The 24,890-nt window shown below is 39.4% G+C and overlaps 1 protein-coding gene across 4 annotated transcripts in view; it reads left to right on the forward strand.

The window, feature by feature from the left end:
- The window catches only part of grid2 (glutamate receptor, ionotropic, delta 2), a 2,248,146-nt gene that overhangs the window by 1,811,002 nt on the left and 412,254 nt on the right, over positions 1-24,890 (forward strand). For all 4 annotated transcript variants that reach the window (XR_004560786.1, XR_004560787.1, XM_034170483.1 and 1 more), the window contains exon 9: positions 5,666-5,767. Coding sequence is in view for 2 of the 4 variants with exons in the window: in XM_034170483.1 (XP_034026374.1) it covers positions 5,666-5,767 (102 nt within the window). In the remaining 2 variants the exon portion in view is untranslated. The remainder of the gene's footprint in view (positions 1-5,665; positions 5,768-24,890) is intronic.

Consider the following 24,890-nt stretch of genomic DNA (forward strand, 5'->3'; position numbering starts at 1 on the left):
TGTGGTTTTAAAGATAAAAATACCACTCAATTGTTGTACCTAGTTGCTGCTGCTGTTGTACATCATGCATGTTTGACTGTGTTAAAAACCACCAAACTGGGATTGGGGCAATAATAGATTTCTGCAATTGTTTTGATGTTGAAAAATCAAGGGGCCTGATCTTACTCCTGGTGGTTAGTGCAGCAGAGCAGAGAGCTTGTGCCATTGGTAGGTTCTAGCTAACATGGTTGTAATTTTCATGCACAGCACCTATGTTCTTTAAATACCATGTGCACTTATTATTTATTATGAAGCATGTTCAGTTGTGGGCAGCACCGCCACTACAGAAACAAATGCTCTGATTACCTGGCCACGACTTCAACACTTAATTTTATTGGTTCACCTTCTGTATTGAACTGTTTGGTGGAAATTCACAACATTCCCTCCCGTGTTTGAGGAGGAAAGTGGACAGAAGGACAAACTGCATCAGGAGTTGACAAGAAATTGCAAATGCATTACAGTAAATGTGGTTTTAGCGTGATTTGCTTGTGCAGAAAATTTTTGTTTAGTTTCAGATCATGGTGGCTGATGATGTGAGCGAGTGAAGTGCCTTAAAGCAGTAATTAATGATGGCTTGAATCATTCACGTTGTGCAGAACAGTGCCATCTTTTAGAACTTCCTGTTGTCATATAATGCAGTGCTAACAACAGGCTAACAATTGGATGAGCTGAGTGCCTCCCTTTCTGAGCATTTTGTTATGTTCATTCATTCATTTACCATTTACCCACTTACTCCACTCAAGGGTCACGGCAGAGAGGTGCTGGATCCTATCCAAGCAGTCATAGGGCTTGAGGTTTGGTACATCCTGGACAGGATGCCAGTCTATCACAGGTCCACACATAGACAAACACACACACACACACCTACGGTCAATTTAGAGTCACCAATTCACCTAATCTGCATGTCTTTAGTGGGAAGAAGCCAGAGAGAACCCATGCAAACATGGGGAGAACATGCAAACTCCACAGAGAAAGACAAGGTGGGAAGTGGCCTTCTTGCTGTGAGGCAACAGTGCTAACCAATAATCCACTGTGCTGCCCCATTCTGTTACAGTTATCTGGAATAATAAAGGATTAGTAATTGAGCGCAAGGTCTGTACTGGAAAATATCAAACCTCTGTGTTGAACACCAAAGTCTGATATTTTCTCGTACAGACCGAGGAGGTGAGGTTAATAATTTGTTTATTATATGGCTATTATACAACTCCGATTCCAGTGAAGTTGGAATGTTGTGTAAAATGTAAATAAAAACAGAATACAATGATTTGCAAATCCTCTTCACCTATATTTAATTGAATACACTACAAAGACAAGATATTTAATGTTAAAACTGATAAACTTTATTGTTTTTATGCAAATATTTGCTCATTTTCAGAATCAGAATTGCCTTTATTGTCATTGTAATTTGCATTACAATGAGATTTGAGATCATTTTGAAATGGATGCCTGCAACACGTTTCAAAAAAGCTGGGACAGTGGTATGTTTACCACTGTGTTACATCACCTTTCCTTCTAACAGCACTCAATAAGTGTTTGGGAACTGAGAAGACTAAATGTTGAAGCTTTGTAGGTGGAATTCTTTCCCATTCTTGCTTGATGTACGACTTCAGTTGTTCAACAGTCCGGGGTCTCTGTTGTCATATTTTGTGCTTCATAATGTGCCACACATTTTCAATGGGCGACAGGTCTGGACTGCAGGCAGGCCAGTGTAGTACTCGCACTCTTTTACTACGAAGCCACGCTGTTGTAACACGTGCAGAATGTGGCTTGGCATTGTCTTACTAAAATAAACAGCGACGTCCCTGAAAAAGACGTGGCTTGGATGGCAGCATGTGTTGCTCCAAAACCTGGATGTACCTTTCAGCATTGATGGTGCCATCACAGATGTGTAAGTTGCCAATGCCATGGGCACTCTCACCCCATACCATCACAGATGCTGGCTTTTGAATTTTGCGCTGGTAACAATTTGGATGGTCTTTTTCCTCTTTTGTCTGGAAGACACAACGTCCATGATTTCCAAAAGCAATTTGAAATGTGGACTCATCAGACCACAGCACACTTTTCCACTTTGTAGGGAATACAGTCTTGCCCCAAGTGAAGGAGTTCAAGTACCCCGGGGTCTTGTTCACGAATGAGGGGACAAAATAGCGTGAGATTGTACGGAGAATCACCGCAGCAGGGGCGGTGTTGCATTTGCTCAACCTTACTGTTGTGATGAAAAGGTAGCTGAGCCAAAAGACGAAGCTTTTAAATCTACTGGTCAGTCTTCGTTCCTACTCTCACCTATGGTCATGAGGCTAGGGTCATGACCGAAAGAACTAGATCACGGGTACAAGCAGCCGAAATGGGCTTCCTTAGGAGGATGGATGGTGTCTCCCTGAGGGATAGGGTGAGATGTTCGGTCATCCGTGGGGAGCTCGAAGTAGAGCCACTGCTCCTTCATGTTGAAAGGAGCCAAGTGAGGTGGTTTGGGCATCTGGTAAGGATGCCTCCTGGGCGCCTTCCTAGAGAGGTGTTCTAGGCACATCCACATAAGAGGAGACCCTGAGGAAGACCCGGGACTAGGTGGAGAGATTATATCTCCACACTGGGCTGGGAACGCCTTGGGATAACCCCATCAGAGGTGGTCAATGGGGCATGGGAGAGGGAAATTTGGGGTCCCCTGCTAGAGCTGTTGCCCTCACAACCTGATCTCGGATAAGCAGTTGAAGATGAGTGAGTGAGTAAAATTTTCATCTGACAATAGAAGCCAGTCTTAAATAATACTCGCACTCCAAGATACCCAACTACCATCATGAAAACCACCATCCAGTCCTCAAAAATATGCTTCAGTAGTACACCTGAACCAAGGATACCCTGGTTTCCTCCTTCCGGCTTCCTCCCACTTCCAAAGACATGCAGGTTAGGTGTATTGGTAATTGTAAAATAACAAAACAACCAAACAAAAAAACAAAACATAGGTGTGAATGTATTAGGCTGTCTATATGTGTTTGCCCTGTGAAGACTGACAGCCTGTCCAGGGTGTACCCCGCCTCTTGTCCAATGGCCACTGGGATAGGCTCCACCCCCATGGCCCTTAACTGGAATAAATGAGTATAGAAGATAAATGAATGAATGATTGCTGCACAACAGAAGATACAGATTGTGATGGTGGGAGTAAAGTATCATCATATTCCAGCTACACATCTCCTCCTACAGTCTCAAACAAGGATTGCAACATCCACTTGCCTGTGTGTGTGTGTGTGTGTGTGTGTGTGTGTGTGTGTGTGTGTGTGTGTGTGTGTGTGTGTGTGTGTGTGTGTGTGTGTGTGTGTGTGTGTTGTTTAAAAGTTAAGTAAATTGCCGGCCAGTAAGAAAAATTATGCACAACTAAAACTGTAAACCCAGGCTTCATTCTAACTTTAATCTCAAAAGGGAATTGGTCAAAAGTGGAAGAGAACTCTACATTGAACAGCAGCTTTTGGCAAAAGAAAAAAGTATTAGCCCACATTTCCCACTGCGCCATGCCCTCTGCTTATCTCGTGTTTTCGTCTCCATGCAAAATACGCTGTGCAGGTTTGTGTATCAGATTACAATAGAGTGTGTTTGGATGGCAAATGATTAATTCTCTTTATTTTCCTTCAGCCTTGCTCTCGCTCTCTGTGGGGAAACAATGCATTTTGATCCCTGCTGCTAAAAAGCACATTTTATTGAATGCATAAGACAGCACACAGATGAAGAAAATATGGTTTAATAATGTGATCCAAGGAAATGGAGTGGAAGTTTATGATGCTATTTGATGGACACTCCATTCTGGACCTAGGTTCATAAAGCACCTTCAAATAGAGAACATCACTCTCATTCCCAGGTAAATACTGCATAAGGACAAATCTTGGAGAACTGGGGTACAGAAAACTAAAAGTGGCATGGTACATTACTCAACAGTGTTTAACGTTCAAGAAAGTGGGCCATCTAAAGAACAATACAGCAATCAGTGTGATCTGCACAGGGAGATATATATACATGTGCATCTTAAGAAATTACCATTAAAAAAGTTTTTTGTGTGATATTTGAGAGAGCGAAAATTTGACACATTCCACTTTCAATGCATAGAAACTAAATTCCAGTCCAGATACATTTTTTTTTCCGCAAATCTGATTGGTTAATCGTGTGAGATTTCAGACCATATAATATCGCGTGCACAGTGGCAAAATATTAAAACCGTTTCACATTTGATGTGTTGCTTTGCCCCTGACAGCGTTGCTGCGCAGGTGTCACTAATGGCACTGTCAGCTGAGAGCGTCAGAAACTAGTGCATGGACGATGACGCCGAAATGTGTGGATTTAATGGATTTAAATGGATTGATTGATGGATTTAATTAAGTGCAGCTGACGAGATGGAGAAATCTGTGGGTCTGCTCACAGAATTTCCAGTTTGGCATGAACACGCTGTTATGACGGTAAGCTTTGACGAGCCGATGACACCCTTTCATGATTCGCCGACTGAATTACTTACAGAAAAATAAACCATGCAAACGATGGAATTGGATTAGAATGGGAATAACCCTGTTGTGTGTGATGATTTGCGGATGTTGATTTGCTGGATTACAGTCATAAATAGCCGTTTTACCATCTCTGCTAACATGTCACTGGTAAAACTCAATTTGCAGCTGTAAAATCCAGCATGAATGCAAATCATCACACACAACAGGGTTATTCCCTAAATGTTTCAGTCATTTTTTTTTATTTTAATTTTGCTCAATACGGCTTATAGCTCCAAACATTAGAAAATATCTCAAAAAGTTTGAATGTTTCAGCAGATTGGTTTATAAAAAAGGATTTATAATGGAGAAATGTCTAATTGTGGGAAATATGTTCATTTATGGGCAGCACGGTGGCCTAGTGGTTAGCACTGTTGCCTCACAGCGAGAAGGTCGTGGATTCAATTCCCGTGGCCTTTCTGTGTGGAGTTTGCATGTTCTCTCCGTGTTTGCGTGGGTTTCCTCCAGGTGCTCCGGTTTTCTCCCACATCCAAAGACATGCGGGTTAGGTGGATTGGAATCTTTAAATTGTCTGTAGGTGTGTGTGTGGGTGTGTCTGTCTTTGTTTGTTTATTTGTGGCCCTGCGACAGACTGGCATCCTGTCCTGGGTGTACCCCGCCTCGCGCTCTATGACTGCTGGGATAGGCTCCAGCCCCCCGTGACCCTTAATTGGACTAATTGGTAGAAGATGAATGAATGAATGAATGTTCATTGATGCACTGAGTATTTGGTTGCGGCTCCTTTTGAATGAATAATTGCATCAGTGTCGTGTCGCGTGGAGGCGATATTTGGCATATAGTAGGGTAATTTTTCCTTGCACTGTCATTGTGTCAGTTGTGTGCCCTCATCTGTACATAACTGTAAATGGTAGATAATGACCAATTTTGCACAAAATGACGCCGCCTTCATACCTGAACAGGTGGGATTGTTCAGTTCCTCTGCTGTATCTCTGTACATGTAGAAAAGTGCTGTGCACATTCTTTATTATCAGTATATAACGCCTGCTGAACAGAATGGTCTTGAAGCCCCTGTGAGTTATCCCAATGAAATCCAAAATTCTGACTGCTGAATGAACCTTTTGTATTTTTGTGTGTTTCCATTGCAGCTGGCTACATGGGACCCTGTTCATGGCTTGAACGGCACCCTGACAGATCGCAAATTAGAAAATAACATGAGAGGAGTGGTGCTACGAGTGGTGACTGTCCTGGTAAGTATCAGCTGTGTGCATAGTGTGTCTGTTCATTTCATCAGAATGTTATCATTTTCCCTGAACATTAGCAATAAATAAATAAATCAGCCTTTCAGACATGCATGTGTGCATGCATGTCTGTTGGGACACAGAAAAGACAGGATGAAGGAAAGCAGTATGAATGCAATGCATTGTGGGCAGGAAGAGAGGAACCAGAGATGGTGGGATACAATGAAAATACAACCTCTGGAGCTTAATAATGGACCAAATTATCATTATTTCATTAACCGCCATTTTGACAGTTGATAGCCAAATGATAGAGACTTGGCATCTTGATGATTATGAGATTTCAGTTCTGTCTGTCTTGCCTGCAGCATCGATTTGAGTACATCGCATGAGTGCTTTAAAGATTCACTACTGTAAATTCTTTATATCCCATCTTTGAAGTGAGAAGCAGAGAAGAAAGAGATAATGCCTGACATTTTTGGGACTATCCTGTTCTTTCACATTTTCATTCCCTGATTTCCATCACAGAAAGGAAATACAGATTGTGTCAGTGACAATCACCTTTTATTTTATTTTTAAGTGTGCCTCTCTTGAGTATTTAGAGCAGGGGTTTTCAGAGTGTAACTAACACATTTTAACATAAATAATATTAATTAAAACAGGGATTGTTATTGATAAGATTTTATCAATATTGATGCCATTATCGATTCCCTTATCAATACCTCCTGTGAATTTTCTGTGTACTAAAAGTAGGCTTTACAGGTTTTCTATGTCAATAACATTTTATTGAGTCTTAAATGAAATAAATATGAAATTGGTCACTGGATCCTTAAACTTTGGACATAAATAAACTCTACATGGTGGATCCTTGATCTCTGGACATAAGTAAAAATAAACAAAATCTATAGTTGTTCTCAAAAGCATTTCCTTTCAGATATTAATGGGATGAATGTCACTCCATACCTCTGAGCTGAGCTCAGCCGGCTGTGCTGCAAGTCAACATCAATGTAATTCATAAAGAACACAGGACGTCTCATTTTGGGAGGTAAAAAAAAAAGTCTGTTGTAGTTTGTTGTCTATGTTACAACATTTGGAAAGAGGTGTCATTTGATTTAAAACGGTGATTCACTTTGAAGTTAATAATTCTGACCAGACTCTGTTTCGGCAGAGAGCGGCGCAGCGTTTGGCGCTTTGTGAACGGAATGGCAGACGATTCTCGCTTTTTGCCTGCAACAAGAAAAGAGTCCCAGTTTGTGACTTTAATCCACACAAAAGTGACTCACGATGGACATTTTTAAATGGTTTTGAGAGGGGTTAAGAAGCAGACTTGCTGCTTCTGAAAAGCAAGGTTCACAGTTTGAAAACCAATGACAGATCAATGACAGCTCTTCTACTGCCAAGTTTTTCTGCCTTTACTCCTAGTATTTCAGTCTTTGTCCAGGTGCGTGAATGACCTCACTCACAGAAAAAAAAAATTCTCAGTGTCAAGCAGAGATGGGAGTATGTCACTGTCAAGTCATTCTCAAGTCATCAATCTGCAAGTCCCAAGTCAAGTTTCAAGTCAGCTTGCAAACAACTGGTGATTATTATGACTTGAGACTTGACTTGGGACTTGCTGATTCATGACTTGAGAGGGACTTGATGGTGACTTACTCCCACCTCTGGTGTCAAGTGTTCACAGTATATCCAGGTGGACTGTGGCACTGTTGCCTCACAGTGAGACGGTCCCAGGTTCCCTTCCGACCTGGTCTTTTCTGTGTAGAGTTTGCATGTTCTCCCCATGTTTGCGTGGGTTCCCTTCAGGTGCTCCAGCTTCCTCCCACTAAGGTGAACCATTGACTCTAAATTGCAAATAGGTGTGTGTGAATGTGTTTGTCCATCTACATGTGGCTCTGTGGTAGACTGGCGTCCTGTCCATGGTGTACCCGCTTCATGCTCTATGACTGCTGGGATAACTGTTGAACAGTTGTTGTGTCCTAAAACCCAAAGAACACTGTCACAAATTCAAATAGACGAGGGGAATATTGCATAAATGTAAAAGAAGCAGACACTTCCTTGTCTTTCAACATATGTGTGGTTTTCAAGTTACATGTTCAATGTTTCCACTGCACAGTAAAATCACCAGTGTAAAACTAACACTAACTGTTAAATTAACACTCCCAGTGTACATATGGTCATACTCTGGTCAGAATGGAACCATATGTTCATTGTCAGTATTAATTTAACACTGATGATTTTACTGTGTACACTAGAACCCCCACCAGGCTAGAATTATTTCATTAATAACAAATTATTTCATTAATAATTAATAATTTCATTAACATTAATTAATATCCATTATTCTGGATGTCAATAATCATTTCAAAGCATCCAGAGTGCTTTGATTCTGGCATTTTATCACACAATCCTCTGTGAAGAAAATGTGATTTTGAAGTGATTTTTCAATGCAGTAATTGTCTCATTATTATAATTATTGTAATTACCTCTGCCAACAAAGCTGAAGGTTTGTTTCTCTGGTTGTTTGTTCATTTATTTGTGTGTTTGTCTGTAGCCCACAGTTTTTCATATATTATTAGGAAATTTCTACTGACAATTCAAATCCTGATAAGCAACAACTGATTCAATTTTCAAGGTCATAAGTCAAACTTTATCTGGCCATTTGGAACAAGTCCGTTTCTCTTTCCTTCCTGTTCAACTTCTGGTGCACCTCAATATATGCCTTTTGTTTAGCGTTTGCCACTTCTCTTTTCACCTTATGCCATATCTCCTTGTATTCCTATCTACTTTCTTCATCTCTTCTACTATCCCAATTCTTTTTCACCAACTGCTTTCCCGTTATGCTTTCCTGAACATCTACATCTACACCAAGTTTCGACTTTCTTCCACTGTCCAGATGTCACACCCAGTACCTTCCCAGCTACCTCCCTCACCACATCAATTTAATTTAACATAATTTCAATTTATTTTGTTTATGTAGCACCAAATCACAACAAAGCTGCCTCAGGATGCTTCACATTGGTAAGGTGTAACATTACCAACTCCTCTGAGCAAGCACTCAGGCCACAGTGGACATCTACAGTACTTTTCCAGTTGTCCAAAATTGCCTCCCCTCCATCCAGTGCCTGTCTCACCTACTCAATGAATTTCACACTTCTTCATCCTTCAGCTTCCACCATCTGATCCTTTGTTGAGCGTTGATTCCCTTCCTCTTCTTCACCTCTAAAGTCATCCTACAAACCACCATCTGATGCTGTCTAGCTACACTCTCCCCTGCCCCTACCTTACAGTCTCCAATTTCTTTTAGCTTGCATCTCCTGCAAAGAATGTAGTCTACCTGGGTGCACCTCCTCCACTTTTATGTGTCACCCTGTGCTCCTCCCTTTTCATAAAGTAGGTGTTCACCATAGCCATTTCCATCCGTTTTGAAAAATCAACTACCATCTACCCTTCCACATTCCTGTCCTTGATACCATATCTACCCATTACTTCCTCGTCACCTCTGTTCTCTTCGCCAACATGCCCATTGAAGTCTGCTCCTATCACCACACAATATGTCTACCTTTCTCCTCTCAGTCATGTCAGCCAGCTCTCTCCCTTTGCCAGTCATACTGCCAAGATTCAAAGTTCCAAATCTCACTTTTCACCCTTCTAGTTTACCTCATCTCCCATTGTCTCTGAACACATTCTTCTCTTCTTCTTCTTCTTCTTCTTCTTCTTTGTCCAGCAGTAGCTCATTTCCGCCTGCACCCTGTTGGACAATGGTACAGGTGGCAGTCATTGTTTATCCTGGGCCTGGACTGATCTGGTATCAAAAATTAAATTTGAACTTTGCATCTTTATTTTGGCTTGATTTACATCTGATCCCTTCCTGATGCAACCAAACTCATTAGCTGGGCTTGGGAGCAGCTCTCAAAGTGCACTGGCTGCAAACTGCATGTGGCTAAGATTTGACAAATTTAAGGTTAACACACTGCGTCCTTCTACCCTCCTCATTTTTCCTTTGCTTGGGATGTGCACTCAGAATATACTGGCTGCACACCCTATCTGCCTGAGTAAAGCTCATTATTATTATTATTAGTAATACTACTAATAATAATCCATGTAATGTAATGTGGAGGTGCATCAGGAAGGGCATCCAGCGTAAAACTTGTGCCAAATCAGCATGCAGATCCAAGTCTCATCTGCTGTGGTGACCTCAAGCAAAATGAGAGAGGCCGAAGATGTCAGAACTTACTCCTGTGACCGAGCAACTAAAATTTCTCAAAGTCCGTTTCACACCACACATCTGCACTGCCAAAGTGTCATTTTACGTAAGAAAATGCATAAAACTTTGCGATCTGTGTGATGGTTTGTGAAATAGCAAGTCTGCAGTTGTGCAGCACCCTGTGGGCCACATTTTGCCTTCCCTTCTTCTGTGCAGATACACTTTATCAGGGTGGAGACATCATGTTGGCCAAGTGGTTAGTGCAGTTGTTTCACATTATGAACATTTAATTTTGCTGATACATAAAATATATAGTGTGTGTGGTGGGGTTAGTAACGCTGAAACTGAGTAATCCTATTATTTGGGTGAAAAAATGTTCTTTTGGATGTTTGTTTTATAAAACCAGCAATGATAAATCTTTACAGGACCATGGCAGCATTACATTAATAATAAGCATATCACTTCACTTTACCTTTTATGTTTGTGAGCACCTCACATTTTTTTCTGCACAATGTGCCAAGCAGATTAAATGGTGACCAAGACCACTGGTGATCATGGTTAGATTGCACATTGTGTTTATATTTGTTGTCTGCTCCACAGTGTATTTCTACAGCAGTTGTCCTGTGTCACCCTCAGCTTTATCTGTCAATCTCTAACTTTGTGCTAATGGAATTTGGAACACTATCACACTGCACCATGAACACTGGCTTTCAATCGGCCCCTCCAGCAACTAAAGATTCGGTAAACCACTATTTCAGTTTTTCTGCAAGATTGCAGTACTTTTCAAAATTCTGAACTCTGCAGTTTTTTTTTTGTTAGTTTTTTTTTAAGTTAAGCACATGCACCATTAAAAAGAAAGATATTTGGAACCCATGTTAGCAAAGCTGCTTGAAGTACTATAACTGTGAGAAATTGTCTGCAACACTGCTTACCTCCCAGGCTGCGAGGCCCAGATATTCATCTGTTCATCTCAGTGACACACTTCCAGAAAGTTCAAGAAGTTGAATAAACCTTTTTCCCCTAGATAAGATTAGCAGGGCAAAGATAGGATTTGTGGAGTCTGTCAGTAAGAGTCTGCAAAATTTCTATTTTTAACTTAAAATAAAATATTTTACATTCAGCTCGGAAATTTCACCTTCTGACAGACACCATGGAGACCATGGTATCTGTCTCATACATTTGAGCTAAATTTTGAGCTTCATGCCAAAAGCTGTGCATACTTATGCATATGTGATTTCTTGTTTTTCAAATTTAAATAAATCTGCAAAAATCACAAAAAAAATCTTTTTTTTACATTGTCATTATGGGGTATTGTGTGTAGAATTTTCAGAAAAAAAAAGAATTTTCATTTTTGGAATAACACGGAGAATTAGAACTATAGTACATGAAGTATGATGTGATGCAGAAGTGGAATAAAACACAAATAGCCTTCCTGCTACATACTTGTTTTCATATTAAACATTAGGTCTCTCTCTTCTAAGTCCCTGTTGGTAAATGATATAATAATTGATCAACATATTGATTTATTCTGCCTTACAGAAACCTGGTTACAGCAGGATGAATATGTTAGTTTAAATGAGTCAACACCCCCGAGTCACACTAACTGTCAGAATGCTCGTAGCACGGGCCGGGGCGGAGGATTAGCAGCAATCTTCCATTCCAGCTTATTAATTAATCTAAAACCCAGACAGAGCTTTAATTCATTTGAAAGCTTGACTCTTAGTCTTGTCCATCCAAATTGGAAGTCCCAAAAACCAGTTTTATTTGTTATTATCTATCGTCCACCTGGTCATTACTGTGAGTTTCTCTGTGAATTTTCAGACCTTTTGTCTGACTTAGTGCTTAGCTCAGATAACATAATTATAGTGGGCGATTTTAACATCCACACAGATGCTGAGAATGACAGCCTCAACACTGCATTTAATCTATTATTAGACTCAATTGGCTTTGCTCAAAAAGTAAATGAGTCCACCCACCACTTTAATCATATCTTAGATCTTGTTCTGACTTATGGTATGGAAATAGAAGACTTAACAGTATTGCCTGAAAACTCCCTTCTGTCTGATCATTTCTTAATAACATTTACATTTACTCTGATGGACTACCCAGCAGTGGGGAATAAGTTTCATTACACTAGAAGTCTTTCAGAAAGCGCTGTAACTAGGTTTAAGGATATGATTCCTTCTTTATGTTCTCTAATGCCATATACCAACACAGTGCAGAGTAGCTACCTAAACTCTGTAAATGAGATAGAGTATCTCGTCAATAGTTTTACATCCTCATTGAAGACTGACTCCGTGGTATAACTCACAAACTCGTAGCTTAAAGCAGATAACCCGTAAGTTGGAGAGGAAATGGCGTCTCACTAATTTAGAAGATCTTCACTTAGCCTGGAAAAAGAGTCTGTTGCTCTATAAAAAAGCCCTCCGTAAAGCTAGGACATCTTTCTACTCATCACTAATTGAATAAAATAAGAACAACCCCAGGTTTCTTTTCAGCACTGTAGCCAGGCTGACAAAGAGTCAGCGCTCTATTGAGCTGAGTATTCCATTAACTTTAACTAGTAATGACTTCATGACTTTCTTTGCTAACACAATTTTAACTATTAGAGAAAAAATTACTCATAACCATCCCAAAGACGTATCGTTATCTTTGGCTGCTTTCAGTGATGCCGGTATTTGGTTAGACTCTTTCTCTCCGATTGTTCTGTCTGAGTTATTTTCATTAGTTACTTCATCCAAACCATCAACATGTTTATTAGACCCCATTCCTACCAGGCTGCTCAAGGAAGCCCTACCATTATTTAATGCTTCGATCTTAAATATGATCAATCTATCTTTGTTAGTTGGCTATGTACCACAGGCTTTTAAGGTGGCAGTAATTAAACCATTACTTAAAAAGCCATCACTTGACCCAGCTATCTTAGCTAATTATAGGCCAATCTCCAACCTTCCTTTCTCTCAAAAATTCTTGAAAGGGTAGTTGTAAAACAGCTAACTGATCATCTGCAGAGGAATGGTCTATTTGAAGAGTTTCAGTCAGGTTTTAGAATTCATCATAGTACAGAAACAGCATTAGTGAAGGTTACAAATGATCTTCTTATGGCCTCGGACAGTGGACTCATCTCTGTGCTTGTTCTGTTAGACCTCAGTGCTGCTTTTGATACTGTTGACCATAAAATTTTATTACAGAGATTAGAGCATGCCATAGGTATTAAAGGCACTGCGCTGCGGTTGTTTGAATCATATTTGTCTAATAGATTACAATTTGTTCATGTAAATGGGGAATCTTCTTCACAGACTAAAGTTAATTATGGAGTTCCACAAGGTTTTGTGCTAGGACCAATTTTATTCACTTTATACATGCTTCCCTTAGGCAGTATTATTAGACGGTATTGCTTAAATTTTCATTGTTACGCAGATGATACCCAGCTTTATCTATCCATGAAGCCAGAGGACACACACCAATTAGCTAAACTGCAGGATTGTCTTACAGACATAAAGACATGGATGACCTCTAATTTCCTGCTTTTAAACTCAGATAAAACTGAAGTTATTGTACTTGGCCCCACAAATCTTAGAAACATGGTCTCTAACCAGATCCTTACTCTGGATGGCATTATCCTGACCTCTAGTAATACTGTTAGAAATCTTGGAGTCATTTTTGATCAGGATATGTCATTCAAAGCGCATATTAAACAAATATGTAGGACTGCTTTTTTGTATTTACGCAATATCACAACTGTGATATGTGTACAATTGTGATATATTTGTTTTAGTATATTTAGTCATGGACATGATGAATATTGTTACCTGCTGGACTGTTTCTAATTTTGATTGGTATCAATGGAAAATGTCTTCTGTGAACTGTCTGTATCTCAATATTATTAAGAATATATGCAGTCCTATTTTTATTGATTTTATCATCTGAAAAAAAATCATATATTATATTATATATTACAATTATATTCAGGTATAATTGAAAGATTTTGGAAATAAATTTGATCCTGTTTACAGTCAATTTTTGTTATAGTGGTTTTTTTTTAGGACATCATATTTATACAAATAAGTGTTCACTATGGTCCATGAAGTATAATAAATATAGTAAAAGAAGTGTGACAGTGTATGTTGCACATGAGTAAAAGAATGAAGATTATTGAATAACAAAACGCATACGATTTTTATTTTATCATTGGGCAAAAATGCATCTGTCATATTTTCACTCTGGATCCAGCCCTGAGGTGTATGAGGCATTGGAAGCAGCTATGAAATTACACAGTTTGGATATGATTCCTGCTTCATGTACACTTAATGCGTAATTCGACCAAATTCGCACTATGTGTGAAGGGGCCCTAATGATGGAGCAGAACTTCTGCCAGGATATTCTGATGTTCACTTTTCTTTTGGGAAGCAAACGAGGAGGTCATTTAACAAATTCAATGGCTAGAGATAGTGTTGAAATGAGTAATAATATTTATTTGAAATAGAAAGTCTCTGGAGTTTTTTTTTTTTGAGGAAGCCAGTCATTTTGTGTTGCAGTAATCGCCACATAACACATAACATGTAGCAGCTGGTAAGAAAGATTACTTGTTGAACACATACATACCCACAAGAAACACACATATTAACCTATAAAATGATTTGTCCCTCCTATTGAACAGCTAGCATCCTAAATGCCTATTGATTTGAGGTAACAGCATAGGTACCACAAATTACAGAATCAAAGCTATTAATTAGATGGCATTGTATGGATTATCAAATGTTTGCAAATGTCACTGAAAAGCTTTTGTTGCACCTTTGAAGATGCAAAAAAAAAAAAAAAAACCCTCATATAAGATCTAATACATATAAGAACTTGTCCTCAAAAGTAGCTTAATACCTTTCATACCACATCATAGCTGTATCAACTGGAATTCACTGGAATCAGTGATTGGGACACATGCCTAGATTTTCTTGCACAATTTTGTCAGGATCTTCTAAAGGACGCACAAAGCTAACAAAATTGGAGTTCCCAAAAAAATCAGGGTGACCATTCCATCACTGGTTTATTTTTTACACAGTCGCTCAGTTTTTGAGAACTGTCTACTCAACACAGCCTTACCATGCAGTACCATACTGTATGCATTTCTAAATGATTGATGGAAGTGAAGTCCAAGACACAGTGACTTGACATCATTTTTGAAATTGTGATATAAAACAGCCTTTTTTTAATATTACAAAAATCAAACGTAAAAGCTCAGGGATACACAGTCTTTTTCACATGACTGTATTTTTCCTCACCAAATAAGGCAGATAACCTGCTGGTTTCCCAGACACTGTCCATCGGATACGAGGGCTGTCCATAAAGTACGTATAGGTCCTTTTTATTTTTTTCAAAAACTATATGGATTTCATTCATATGTTTTTACATCAGACCTGCTTGAACCCTCGTGCGCATGCGTGAGTTTTTCCACGCCTGTCGGTGACGTCATTCGCCTGTGAGCACTCCTTGTGGGAGGAGTCGTCCAGCCCCTCATCGGAATTCCTTTGTCTGAGAAGTTGCTGAGAGACTGGCGCTTTGTTTGATCAAAATCTTTTCTAAACCTGTGAGACACATCGAAGTGGACACGGTTCGAAAAATTAAGCTGGTTTTCTGTGAAAATTTTAACGGCTGATGAGAGATTTTGAGGTGATACTGTCGCTTTAAGGACTTCCCACGGAGCGAGACGTCGTGCAGCGGTCCCAGGCGCCGTCGTCAGCCTGTTTCAAGCTGAAAACCTCCACATTTCAGGCTCTATTGATCCAGGACGTCGTGAGAGAACAGAGAAGTTTCAGAAGAAGTCGGTTTCGCATTTTATCCAGATATTCCACTGTTAAAGGAGATTTTTTTTAATGAAAGACGTGCGGATGGGTCCGCGCGTCGGGACGCAGCCGGCGCGGTGCGGCGGCACAGGAAAAACACCTCCGTGTTGATAACCATTTGTAAAATCCAAGCGGCTTTTGATGGCTTTCAGTGGAGTGAGTATATGAGAAATTGTTTAACAGCTGGACATGTTCCAACTTGTCCTTAAGGCTTCCAACGGAGGTGTTTTTTAATTTTTCGAACCGTGTCCACTTCGATGTGTCTCACAGGTTTAGAAAAAATTTTGATCAAACAAAGCGCCAGTCTCTCAGCAACTTCTCAGACAAAGGAATTACGACGAGGGGCTGGACGACTCCTCCCACAAGGAGTGCTCACAGGCGAATGACGTCACCGACAGGTGTTGAAAAACTCACGCATGCGCACGAGGGTTCAAGCATGTCTGATGTAAAAACATATGAATGAAATCCATATAGTTTTTGAAAAAAATAAAAAGGACCTATACTTTATGGACAGCCCTCATACTTACTTACGTGCAGATGGTCTGCTGTGGCGACTCCAAAGGTGATCAGCCAAAAGAAAAAGAACAAGAAGAAGATGAAAGCATCTGCCATGTGTAGCGTAACATCTCATCATTAAGACGATGCTCATGTCAGCTGCTGTGATGTGACTTACCTTGTGCTTTCTCAATAATAAGACTGACGTTCTGGAAACTGAATGATGAAAAGAAAACTCTCCAGTCTGCCTTCTTTAAGAACATGCACAATAAGTTCAAAAGTTTGGCATTATGCTGTTGAATCCTGACTTGCACTTATCATGTGCTGTGAGAGCAATGTGTCCTCTATCAAACAGAGACAGAAGGAATTTATTTTCCCCAACAATGTAAAATCTAATCTTCTGCAGAGACGGGTTTTTCAAAATACATTTTACACCAATTTCACAGACAAATCCTCTGTGTTTTGAAAAAGCTCACTTCGCTGAAAATTACCACATGACACTGATTTTCAGCCTTCCCTCAGAGGGTGCTTCAGATGCCATTTCATCTTGTTTGCAGAAAATTGCAGTTACTGGTCTCAGTCTCCAGAAACACCCCAGCAATACAGAGAGCATGTGGCATTTCTACTCAAGAGCAGACAGCAGACGAACTTGTACCAAAGGAATTTGTGTCAAAGGAAAGTCAAGGGAGATGGGGTAGCAATGCAGATATACAGTTGCAGGAGCTGAGACATACTGCAGCCTTGATTGATAGATGAGAGAGAAATATGGTGTTCTCGACATCTGTTTAGGGAAAGACAGAGACACTGCAGTGAGGAACGCACCAAATGTTCTACATCACAGCTGGAATGTGGCAGGGGAAGGAAGAGACTGAAAAAATACATCAAAAAGGCAGAAAACAGAGACAGATTAGGCTTGTGTTGCCAGACTACATCTTGTGGCTGATTTTTTTGCAAGGTTTTAGTCTGGAAAACATCCAATAAAAACTGATTGAGGCTGGCAGCTCACAGCTACACCAGCCAGGAGCTTTGGGAGGTGTTTGCATCGATTCATGGCTCTCAAAACTCTGTACTAACCTTGTGAACAGGGTTTTAAATGGGATGTTATAGATGAAGCTAGAAGTGTGAATTTGAATCAGGTCAGCTCCGGTTTGCACTGCTTAGAGTCCTGGCTGGAGATTACTCAGGCATACTAGCAGATCATCATTATTGCCCAAAGGTATGAGCGGCAAATTGAGAAGTTTTGAGCCTGACCCAGAAAAAGTAGGGTGTGGTTTTCTATCGTTTGCATTCTGACAAACATTTCTCAAGAATATTTGAAATTTTGACTCACTGTGTGCAAAGCTCAGAAATGTTGGTTTCTCAGAATACAAAAGATGGAGAACTATGCCCTACTTTTTCTGGGTCAGGATCAAAACATCTCAGTCGCCCCTCATAACCTGCTGCAGCAAAGTGTAACACAGGCATCTTTTTGGTGTGGTCTAGACTCTGTGGCCCTCAGTGATAAGGTACCTCCATGCTCACTCATGATTGGGAATGTGTCATAATTGTCATTTGCAATGCAAGCAATACACTCATAAAACTGATGCAGTGGATGAACTCAATTCAATAATGAGCAGGATTTCCATCTAATAAATATATGTAGTTCCAACTCAAATAAAGTGCATCCATGCAAGATAATTTAATTTAATTGGGACTACTTATATTTATTAGATGAAAATCCTGCCCATATTTGAACTGAGTTCCTCCAATGAGTCAAGTGTTTGAGTTATAAACTCAAAAAACTGACTCATTGGGTTGGATTCCATCTAATAAATATATGTAGTCCCAACTAAATTAAGTTACATTATCTTGCATGGATGTGTTTTATTTGAGTTGGGGCTACATATATTTTTTAGATGGAAATCTACATCATTTAAGTGAGTTCATCCAATGAACCATTTTTTGAGTGTAGGCCTCATTCTGGATTGTGTTTCTTTATTGTTCATTTGACACATAGTCCCAAATATACTCACTGACAACTTTATTAGGTCTACTTGTTAACACAAATAGCTAGTCAGCCAATCACATGGCAGCAACTCAATGCATTTAGACATCTAGAGATGGTGAAGGTGAAATAAGTTCAAACAGAGCATCACAATGGGGAAGAAACTAGATATACGTGACTTTGAATGTGGCATGGTTGTTCATGCCAGATGGGCTGATCTGGGTATTTCAGAAACTGCTGATCGACTGGGATGTTCAAGTATAACCATTTCTAGGGTTTGTAGAGAATGGTCAGAAAAAGAGAAGATATCCAGTGAGTGACAGTTGGGTATCAATCAATCAAACTTTATTTGTATAGCCCTTTACAACAGTGACCACTGAACCAAAGTGCTTCACATCAATGCATAAAATCAACAACAAATGAACAACCACAATAAAACTATGTACTAAAGCAACTCTGAACAAATAGGTTTTTAGTTTAGCTTTGAACAGAGATAGAGTACATATTGAGCGCAACTCAATGGGCAGTGAGTTCCAAAGTCTAGGCCCAGCCACCTCAAATGATCAGTCTCCCCGCTGTTTGCTCTTGGTCCTGGGGACCTCCAACTGGTGTTGACTGGAGAACCGCAAAGTTCTTGTTGGTATGTGTGCAGCTAACAGCTCACACAGATAAGAAGGTGCAAGTCCGTGTATAGCTTTAAAAACAAACATTAAAAGTTTAAAATCAATTCTGAAGCAGAATGGCAACCAGTGAAGACTAAACAGCACAGGAGTAATGTGACTGTGTTTGTGAGTGTTTGTCAGAAGGTGGGCTGCAGCATTTTGAACCATCTGCAGACGTTGGAGACAGCTCTGGTTTACACCCACATACAGTGCATTACAGTAGTCTATCCTGGAGCTGATGAATGCATGTATAGCCTTTTCTAGGTCCGTCCGTGAAAGGAAAGGTTTGACTTTGGTAAATGAAAATGCCTTGTTGCTATTGGAGGGCAGAGGAGAATGGGCAGACTGGTTGAATGTACAGCTGTGTGATCATTATGAGTGAGTGTGAGTGACAAAGTTTATTCGGCACACAATATATTCAAATAGAAAAAAAAAAAGAACAATTCCACAAACAAACACAGACAAAACTAGTGAGTCCGAAAGGGTGTGGGCTGAAGCAAAGCTTATTAGCGCCCACCCCTGCTCGTACAAGTCAAACAATTCTTATCAGTCATATTTACATAAATACAAATTCACTACTACATGTCGACACACAGACATACACATCAATATACTATTCACTTATAATTATATTTATATAGTACCAGATCACAAGAAAGTCGAATCAAGGCACTTTACGCCAGTAAGGACTAACCTTACCAACCCCCAGAGCGAGCACTAGGCAACTGTGGTGAGGAAAAACTCCCTATAAGGAAGAAACCTCAAGCAGACCAGGCTCTTGGGGGTGACCCTCTGCTTGGGCTGTGCCATATATACCTATATACATACTTATATACTTTACAAACATAAATATATACATACATACATATACACAGTCACTTATATACATATACATATACACCTACCCATATCTATATATCTACATACGCATATACATACCCACACATTCAAATATATACTCAACAAAAATATAAACACAACACTTTTGGTTTTGCTCCCATTTTGTATGAGATGAACTCAAAGATCTAAAACTTTTTCCACATACACAATATCACCATTTCCCTCAAATATTGTTCACAAACCAGTCTAAATCTGTGATAGTGAGCACTTCTCCTTTGCTGAGATAATCCATCCCACCTCACAGGTGTGCCATACCAAGATGCTGATTAGACACCATGATTAGTGCACAGGTGTGCCTTAGACTGCCCACAATAAAAGGCCACTCTGAAAGGTGCAGTTTTATCACACAGCACAATGCCACAGATGTTGCAAGATTTGAGGGAGCGTGCAGTTGGCATGCTGACAGCAGGAATGTCAACCAGAGCTGTTGCTCGTGTATTGAATGTTCATTTCTCTACCATAAGCCGTCTCCAAAGGCGTTTCAGAGAATTTGGCAGTACATCCAACCAGCCTCACAACCGCAGACCACGTGTAACCACACCAGCCCAGGACCTCCACATCCAGCATGTTCACCTCCAAGATCGTCTGAGACCAGCCACTCGGGCAGCTGCTGAAACAATCGGTTTGCATAACCAAAGAATTTCTGCACAAACTGTCAGAAACCGTCTCAGGGAAGCTCATCTGCATGCTCGTCGTCCTCATCAGGGTCTCGACCTGACTCCAGTTCGTCGTCGTAACCGACTTGAGTGGGCAAATGCTCACATTCGCTGGCGTTTGGCACGTTGGAGAGGTGTTCTCTTCACGGATGATGCGAAGGAGATGTGTTGCACTGCATGAGGCAAATGGTGGTCACACCGGATACTGACTGGTATCCCCCCCCAGTAAAACAAAACTGCACCTTTCAGAGTGGCCTTTTATTGTGGGCAGTCTAAGGCACACCTGTGCACTAATCATGGTGTCTAATCAGCATCTTGATATGGCACACCTGTGAGGTGGGATGGATTAGCTCAGTAAAGGAGAAGTGCTCACTATCACAGATTTAGACTGGTTTGTGAACAATATTTGAGGGAAATGGTGATATTGTGTATGTGGAAAAAGTTTTAGATCTTTGAGTTCATCTCATACAAAATGGGAGCAAACCAAAAGTGTTGCGTTTATATTTTTGTTGAGTGTACAATGAGTCCCACTTGTAAATTGAACATTCCATATAAATCAAATTATATTTGCTTCTTTATGATACTTAGACATGATGTTCTTTTTGAGTAGTTTCTTAAATCTTACTAAGGTACTACTCATTCTAACCTCTGTTGAACATTTGTTCCATTTCCTCACCCCAACCACAGACACACAAAAACCCTTTACATTTGTTCTTACTGGTGGTTTCATAAAAATTGCACAACCTCTTAAACTATATCTGGATTCCCTCAATCTGAACAGACTCTGGACATGTCTCAGTAAGGCTTGGTTTTTCGCTCGAAATAAAGTTTGAATTGTAATGTAATCGACCAAATCTATGAATTTTAATAAATTTAAAGACACAAATAAAGAATGAGTTGGTTCACGATATTGTTTATTGCAGATGATTCGTATGGCTCATTTTTGCAAAAGGAATATTGGATTGGTATTTGATTTGTAAGTGTTTCCCCATGACTCAACACAATATGTCATATATGGTACCATCAGAGAATGATATAAAGTAAGTAACCCTTCTTGCGGCAGTAGGTCTTTGGCTTTATACAGAATGGCTATAGTTTTTGACCATTTTGATTTCACATAATTTATATGTGGTTTCCAGCTAAGTTTATTATCAATTATAACACCTAAAAATTTATTCTCTGTTACTAACTCAATTTCCTTATTGTTTATAGTTAAATTTTTACATTTGGGTGCCTGTTTATTTCCAAATATAATACATTTAGTTTTCCCAAGGTTGAGTGACAACTTATTAGCGTCAAACCAAACCTTAAATTTTTCCAGTTCTTTCTCCACTGTCCAGAAGCTGTTCAAGATTTTCACAGCTACAGAACACAGTTGTATCATCCGCAAAAAGGACACATCTCAGTGAACTCGACACCCAACTTATATCATTTATATAGATTATAAACAACAAAGGACCCAGCACTGAGCCCTGCGGCACCCCACATGTGACATCCCTGAGTTCAGAATTTGTATTATTGAATTGAACATACTGAAATCTGCCTTGTAAATAACTAGCTATCCATTCATATGCCAGACCATATTTCTGCAGTTTAATTAATAGTATTCCATGGTTAATTGTGTCAAACGCTTTCTGTAAATCAAAAAACACCTATTGTGTATTGTTTATTGTCAATTGCAGTTGCTATACTTTCCACAAAGTCCATCAAAGCATGTGATGTAGTTCGAGACCTTCTGAATCCATATTGTTCTTCACAAATGATGTTATGCTTCAGTAAATAATCATTTAATCTTTTAGCAAATATTTTTTCCAAAATTTTGGAAAATTGTGGCAGGAGTGATATAGGTCTATAATTAGAAAATGTGTGTTTGTCACCAGTTTTAAACAGAGGAATTACTTTGGCTATTTTCATTTGAGAAGGAAATTTACCAGTACTTAGTGACATATTGCAAATATAATTGAACGGTTTTACTATACAATCAATAACTTTTTTTAATAAAGCCATATCCAAATTATTAAAATCAGTCGATTTCTTACTTTTTGAACCATGAACCAGATCAAGTATTTCCCTTTCATGAGTACCACCAATGAACATTGAAACAGATTTGTTAAATGTTGAATTATTTACCCAGAAGTTATTAGTTGATGAGTCAATTTTACTGGCAAGATTTTTACCCACATTAACGAAGTATTCATTAAAGTGTTCAGCAATAGACTCATCGTTATCAATCGTGATGTAGTTGTTACTCTGAAAAAATGAAGGATAATCTCTAGTTACTCTATTCTTTTTTACTATTTCATTTAATATGTTCCATGTGTTTTTGATGTTATTTCTATTTTTGACAAGTAACTCATTATAATATATTTTTTACTGAGTCTCATGATATTGATTAACTTATTCTTATATGTTTTATACTTACTTTCAGCTTCCTTAGTTCGTAGTTTTATGAAATGTTTATATAGTACGTTTTTCTTTTTACATGCCCTCTGAAGCCCCTTAGATATCCATGGTCATGTCATTATGGACCAACATATCTGAGGAATGTTTCCAACACCTTGTTGAATCTATACATGAACATTTAAGGCAGTTCTGGAAAAAAATGGGGGGGGGTCCAACCCAGTATTAGCTAGGTGTACATAATAAAGTGGCCGGCGTGTGTACATACAGTCCACTTTGTAATATTTCCTCCTTTCATTTTTATTGAATGAGTTTAATGGATAATTCCACAGCAACCACCACGTATTCCGTATTCAATTCCAACAGTCAGTTATTACATCGCCAGGATTCTGAATATTTCAGATTGATCTGTGGTCCATCCCAAGCTCCTTAAAATAGCCACCTGTCTGCTGCAACAAGATAGATGGCATTACAAGTCTATTACCAAAGGGGTTCATTCTGTAAGAGAGCTGTTTTTTTGGCAATTGACTTTTGCCACCGAATGGACTGGAGGCTAAGGGAGTTGACCTACTGTAAATTTGAGAATTTTAAGAAGTGTTCATAGGTATAATTTCCATGTTAACAGACAGTTCTGACATTTTTGCCTCTTTCGTGATGTCAAACAGTTTATTTAAAATATTTTTAGTCTCTAGTACATTAGCCCGTTGTGCATGCTAAATCAATATTCAGTCATTCATTTACTACATCTGCTTTCTCAAGGCTCATGGGGGAATGGATCCTATCCCAAGCATCATTGGGCAAGAGGCACAGTACACCCTGGAAAGAATGCCAGTGTATTGCAGGACCCCATGTAGACAGAGAAATTCATTCACACTAACACTCACATCTACAGTCAATTTAAACTTTCTCATTCACCTAACATGCATGTCTTCAGAAGTGTGTGGAAGCTGGAGCACCCAGAGAGAACCCCCCTGAACGGGGGGGACATGTAAACTCCACACAGAAGGGACCAGAAGGGAAGTGATCCTAGGACCTTTTTGTTTTGAGGCAACAGTGCTAACCCCTAAGCCACCATGTCTCCACTAAATCAGTGTTGAATTGATTAGATTTGATTTTCCTGACTCAAGTTATGAACTCTAAGAAATCTAAAAGTAGAAACCACATTGAAAAAAAATGCCAGGGATTCCCTTTACAGAGGAATATAGCCGTATATAGTCCCTGAGGCTAACTGATGCTGGCACTTATCTCAACATTCTATAATGTGGAGTGGACAAGAGTTTTACGACTCCTCTCGGACTGGGTGACAGTCCATCGCAGGCTGCTTCCCCAGCCAAGGCTGGTATCCATTTACAGGAGGACTGGGAAAAAGCAGAAATGTTTTGTCCATGGACCCAGATCATGACCAGGAATTGAATCCAAGTCTCCATATTAGAAGCCAAACTCCTATGCCATTGTGCTACCTACTCTGCAATTTTATTGACGGAAGGAAAAATTCCAGTGATGAGCAAGAAGGTCACTACAAACAGTGAAGAACAGCCTAATATTGGCTACAAATCTGTAGTAAACTTAGTAGGCAGTGGATCAAGACCGCATGATGTCCTTTTTGCACCCCTCAGTACCTTTAACAAATTAAATGGACAAATGAAAGGTATCAGAGGACTGATGCATACCCTGCCTCTGCATGCTCTACACACATACAGTGTAAATATATATACATCTCTAACATTTTTTTGTTGTTTTTTGTCTATATGCAGCTTTATCATATGACTTCTGTGTGACTTCATTATGAAGTCATTCATGCCAGTCAATCACAAATATTTTACTGATCAATATATGCTTTAGATCACCCATCTAAGGTTTTTGGTTGTTAAGATATGCAGTAAAAAAAAGTTGTTTTGAAACATGTTTTCCGTTTCCTTTGACCTTGCTTTGACCAAACTACTCCAAAATCCAATCACCTCTAGATATCTTTTGAAGTATTAGTCCAACCAAGT

Source organism: Thalassophryne amazonica, chromosome 5, assembly GCF_902500255.1.
Source record: "Thalassophryne amazonica chromosome 5, fThaAma1.1, whole genome shotgun sequence".
Taxonomy (NCBI): Eukaryota; Metazoa; Chordata; class Actinopteri; order Batrachoidiformes; family Batrachoididae; genus Thalassophryne; species Thalassophryne amazonica.